Source organism: Rhipicephalus sanguineus, chromosome 2 (assembly GCF_013339695.2).
Source record: "Rhipicephalus sanguineus isolate Rsan-2018 chromosome 2, BIME_Rsan_1.4, whole genome shotgun sequence".
Classification (NCBI taxonomy): Eukaryota; Metazoa; Arthropoda; class Arachnida; order Ixodida; family Ixodidae; genus Rhipicephalus; species Rhipicephalus sanguineus.
In genome coordinates, this window is record NC_051177.1 from 90,765,708 (window position 1) to 90,771,656 (window position 5,949).

The 5,949-nt window shown below is 44.9% G+C and overlaps 1 protein-coding gene across 1 annotated transcript in view; it reads left to right on the plus strand.

The window, feature by feature from the left end:
* The window catches only part of LOC119383362 (pancreatic triacylglycerol lipase), a gene marked incomplete in the record, with an annotated part of 10,553 nt that extends 7,156 nt beyond the window's left edge, over positions 1–3,397 (plus strand). The window contains 2 exon segments of the mRNA XM_037651455.2: positions 1,086–1,289; positions 2,982–3,397. Of these exon segments, the coding sequence (XP_037507383.1) occupies positions 1,086–1,289; positions 2,982–3,322 (545 nt within the window).
* Positions 3,398–5,949: the final 2,552 nt, after the last annotated feature.

A 5,949-nucleotide genomic window follows, 5' to 3' on the forward strand; every position in this document is an offset into this window, starting at 1 on the left:
CATGCCAGTTTTGGTCTACACTAAGTTGGAGGCGATCATGAGAGTGCCCAGACGTAGGCGGCTAGGTAGATAGATAGATAGATAGATAGATAGATAGATAGAAACGCTCAAAGTGGCCAAAGGTTCGCTAAAAAATGCTTCGCATGTAAAAACAAACAATAACTTCAGTGGCATCTTGTGGTAACCAGAATACAAGGAAAGACGATAGCAGACTTAGCATCACTAGTGCACCTTTAAGTTGTGAATAAATCAAGAATTTAGGGACTTAAAGTGAGGTTTTCTAGTAAAAGAGTTGTCGGAGATTACAAAAAGATGAGAAACCGAAAGAAGTTAGCAACGTCTTTAGTTGCGTTGGCAGCGCTTTATTTCAATAGCTATTTCTTGTTTGGTCATGATCAGTTCGTTGATAGCCAGTTCGGAAACAAATAAGTGCACATGACATCATAGCATACATTTTCGCGGCTGTATGCAGTTCCAGAGGGTAACCGAAGTGTTTACGAACCTGATGAGTATACAAAAATTGTAAATGAAAAGTCATCTACGTGTACGGGTACATGCATATCCTTGCTTTCTTGTCTATGCACTGGAGAGAGAGAAAAGGAGAAACAGTCATTGTCAATTTAACTGCAAGTACGCGAGAAATACCTTAGCATTCCGTCGGAGGATGGGGCACCGGGGAATCGAGCGACTATAGACTGTAAGAGTGGTCAACAGAGCCGCTAGATATCGTGAAGGCCTCGCACGCGATGCACGGGTTGAAAGCGACGGCAAAACGTAATGCGGCGTTCTCAAAACGCGCCACGTCCCTCAACGCACTGACTTGGACTCGGCGATAACCTATAGGTGTCGCACGCGATAACCTATAGCGCGCTACAGGGTATTTTTATAGGTGTTTCTACTGTACCCGATCAAGCTTGTGCCTGTGACTTGGTGCTTAGAACGTCGGTTCTCGCTGCTGGAAGCTCAGAGCTCAAATCCAACCATCGGGAAATTCTTATTTGTGTTTACACGTTTATATGTAAGTAAAACTTCGTAGCGGATGCACGATGAAGTGGCCGGATTTTAACATTTTTCTGTGCGTGCAGGGCTCGATCCGGCTGGCCCATTGTTCGAGTACTTCGACGTTTACCTGCGCAAGGAGCACGCCGACTTCGTGGACATCATCCACACCAGCATGGGCATGGGATTCAACTCGTTCCGCGGTCGCTTGGGCATGACCAAGGAGTCGGGTCACGTGGACTTCTACCCGAACGGGGGCAGTCGGCAGCCTGGCTGCCGGAGCTTTGGACGTATGTCTCAAACGCTTGCTTACTCTTTTGGTAAAAGAACCAGCAGGGGGCCGGTATATCATAGTGGTTTATAATGGAACATACATGTTTTCATATAGATAGAGAGATAATAGATGTTAGCCTGGTTTATCGCCTGGCTTGCTACTCTAGAATAATACAGTATAATTAATATAAAAAAAGTCACAGTTTCGCCGCAAGGGCGAAGCAATGAATGCGATAGCAAGAAACTAATGCTATACGAAGTGAGGCTCGCCAATGGATACTCTCAGTTTGAACGGCGCTCTTGTTGCAAAGGCGGCCGAAGGAGCGAAGGAAACTAGCGTGCTTCAAGTGTCGAGCTGTCTCACTTGATAGTTCGCGCTCATTTTCTCTTTGTTCGTTTAGCGGCGTCCCTTGAGCTCGAGTGACTTTGGTACGCTCCGTAACATGAGCGCGGACATCACGGTGACAGCTCGAAACATCCCTCTTCCCCTCACCACGAGAAAACCGCGCGAGCAGACAGCGGAAGGGCAAAGTTCTCCCTGCGCAAATATAAGAAGAAGCGAGCGAGCTCGCCGACGACATTTAAATGCGCCCATCGCGCTCCTAGCGCTATCTCGCTCGTAATGAAGAAACGCTTATAAGCGCCTGCCGTCTCTGAGTCTGTTCAGCGGTAAAGGGTGTGTATATAACGCTCGTCGTTAGCTCCGTGGAGGATCTGCGTTTCGTGGCGTAGTGGTTAGCGCCACTCGCTGCGGAGCAGGAGGTCCTTGGTTCGATTCCGCGCTTCGGAAGCGTTTTTCTGAATTATTTTCTTTGGGGCGTTTATATTATATATATATATATATATATATATTATATATATATATATATATATATATATATATATATATATATATATATACATATATATATATATATTTATATATATATATATATATATATATATATATAATATTTATATATATATATATATATATATATATATATATATATATATATATATATATATATATATACATATATATATATATATATATATATATATATATATAATATATATATATATATATATATATAGATATAGATATATATATATATATATATATACACACATACTTATACATATACGGTGCATTACGGCGACGGCGACGGCAAAATCCAGCCGAGACTGTCCATATAATTGCTATCGCAATAATACTACTATATACGATTAGAGATACAGGACATACGGGACATGCACGACTCTGCAGATGGCATCTTCCAGAGCTAACTATTGGCTAATGCCGGCTGTAATATTGGTCATCCCAACAAAAACGCTGTCTTCCCTCAGAGTACAATGATTAAGCTACCAGTTATTTCAAGTCTAGCAGTTATTTCAATTGAGTACTATATCCATTTTTCTCGGAGCTTGGCGCGTGTGATCGGTCGGCTCTTCTTACCGCGTAAGGTGGGCCGGTCCTGAACATGTTGCAGTAGCAAATTGGTTTACTCCTTTAAGCTGAGAAGGTTCTCCAGCTAGCACAGCCGCACCTTACAGAGGCGAAGGGCAGGTTCACCGCGGTTTTGCGGGTGCCGCTTGCGCTGAATGCTTAGGTTATCACCGAGCACAGAGCTCATTGGTCGTACAGCGAGAAATCGCGCAACTAATTCTGTGCATTACTCACCGTTTTCTTTTGTGTATTCTCTTTCACCCTCTTTGGCGCGAGATAGGCCCGGACTGCTCTCATTCTCGGGCCACCCTGTACTACGCCAACTCGATCCGCACCTGCAGCTACCCGACGTTGCGGTGCACAGACTACAAGGCCTTCAAGAGTCACCGGTGCACGCCCTGTGACGAGGGGCCCTGCGGTGTCATGGGGCACAACGCCAGTGCGAACTTGCGAGGGAGGCATTTCCTCAGCATATCATCCGCGTACCCGCACTGCCCGGGCGCAGCCGTGGCAAGCACCGCTTCGTTAGTCGTGCTGCTCTCATCTCTTTTGACCGTAGCCACGAGCTTTGCCGCCATTGTGGGCGACAACCTAAAAATCACAAATAGGCTCCTCATATAGGGAGCCCACATACGCACACTTAGATACGACAATGCGTAGTGGTCGTGAGTATATAGGCTCCCTAGGCTTCCGCCTATAGTCAGCCACAGCATATACGGCTGGGACATACAGCCAGACAAAGGAAAGGTTGTTGAAAAGGTGTTAGTATTCATCTTACACAAACGTTTGTAATCCGTTATGTCAGCTAAAAGCTGTTTTAGTAACTGACAGTGTAGTCATAGACCAAAAAAAAAATTATGGGGGATGCTTAGAACTACAACGTGAATTTTCGGAAAGCAGGCGATAGATGCCTTGTATAATGAAGAAATATTTATTTATTTATTATTTCGTTGTAGTAATGCTAGAACAAACCCGTATGGTTTTGTCTCTTGTTTTGTAAGTACAAGTAACCTGTTGCGGCACCATGGTGCTCAGCAGCAGTTGCCGTTTACTCAGCTCTATCGAACGTTGTCAACTGTGTTTTGTATGTCTTTCTTCGCTGTGTACTCTTCCTTTTGCAAGTTCGCCCAAGGAAAGTTGATGTTGTATATACCAGTTCCTTACCTTATCGTCGTCGTTCATCGCTCCTTTTCTTCCCTATTCTCCTTTCCCATGTATAGGGTAGCAGGCTAGATCAATCTATTGCTCAGGCAGACCTCTTTGCCTTTCTGCAAATAAACCTTCCGTTCTCTTTATTAGATAAACTCGCGGGTGCAAAGTTCTGATGCGCAGAAGCGGTATTTTTCTTGACGGAGGTCGCGCGACCGAGTATAGTCACTGTTTAAGTAGAAATGTTCTATAATGTCACGTGGTTGTGGCTGTGAAGAGCGCAGAAGCAAAACCGGCAAAGATCGAAGTCCCTATTGGTACAACCTGGGCCCAGCAAAACAACGCCCTCATCGCACAATGCCACGGCGAGCTCGGCGCTCGATTTTCGAGAATCTAATCTACAGATTTAACACGTTGGCTTTGTGTGAATGGGTCACGGTATATTGTAGTACAATCGCGTTCCCTCAACTTTTCACGCCATGCGCGTAATATTATGGGAACAACCGAAAACATTCGAGAATGTCCCGATAGAGTCATAATGAATAAAATTTATTCACTCATATTCGACTCCTCCTTTGACATTATTTTGGTGCTTCGCCGCAAGAAGCCTATAAATGCAGAAAAGCCTGAGTTGCAGGCTGAAAAGTTTCTTTGTTCTGCCTGCAATGACGAAGAGCAGCGCTAAATCGATTTCAATCAATACAATTACCGAAACTACGAATAATAGAGAACCAATATCTCATTTATCATTGTGCTCGTACATAATTGAACCTGTCTAAAAGGCTTATAAAAGGCATAAAAATAATAAAAAGCGAAACCTTGTCACGGCAATATTGTGTCACTATTCGTTATTGCGTTTCTCTTCAATATTGGCTGATTTGGTGTTTTCGCCGGGATTCATCTCTCTGTGATGACAATCGGGAAAATCACCTTTTTTTGTACCATTCATTTTTTGTACTTGACTTACTTTTCGAACACGTTGATTACAGAGTGTTTTAAGCATGAAATGCTTTTAGCTCCCGTTGTCGATGCCCTTCAAGCGACCTTGAGCCAAATGCCTGCGCCGTTATCCGTGCACTTCAAGCGAGACATCCTGGCAGTGAAACGAGATCATAAGGGAATTCAGACGAGAACATCTTGGCACTCACACGATAGAAAAAGAGACCATCTAGCCAAAAAAAAAAAAAAGTCAAGATCAGTGCGGTCTTTGGCACGAACCCTTTCTATAGAACCTCATTGCTTACTCTAGTTAGTGCCCAAACAAGTTTTAAAAAAGTATTGCTTCCGAGTTCTTCTTAAGGTTTGTTCATCATATCACTGAAGCCGTAGCGTCTCGTACTCTGACCTGTTATCTGCGATTTTCAATAGTGACGTTCCAAAGGCAGATGATAGCTACATCCCAAAGGCAGGTATAGTCGCCCATTTTTTTAACCTGAACGCGCGAGCATCGACCGCCAAGTTGATAAGCGCCGTACAACGGAGTGCAGCGGCGAAATGAACGAGAATACGCGCATGCGCGCAATGAGCAGTCTTGGACAGCTGCCGTCTGCGGAAAAGCCTAGCAGACGGCAGTTGCCCATGACTGCTCATAGCGCGCATGCGCGTATTCTCGTTCATTTCGCCACTACGCTCCGTTGTACGGCGCTTATCAACTCGGCGGTCGACGCTCGCGCGTTCAGGTTAAAAAAAATGGGCGACTGTACATGACACCGTGCACTTGATTTTCATCTCTTTCGCGCTGAGATAGTGTTATCTGTGCTCGGCGGCCGGCGCTCCGAGAGATGGCACCAGGCTGCGTGACCACGCTGCGCGTATTTCACTTGGGCGAGACGAGACGTTCATGAGGTTTAGTTCAAAACAGTTGCGTTCCAGCTCAGCAAGCTTTCGGGCCTGCGTCGCTTCGTGGCCGTATACGCTAGACAAAGCCCAAAAGTTTATAACACAAGGGCAGGAAAAAGTGGCGTACATATGGATCAGTGCAGAGTATAATGTGGCCTGCCCTTGCGAACATGGACTATACCCATTTTGAGAGCGCCTCCATTGCGGGGGAGCCAGCTATATCATACGCAACCTCCTACAGCAAACTAAAAAAATGTACA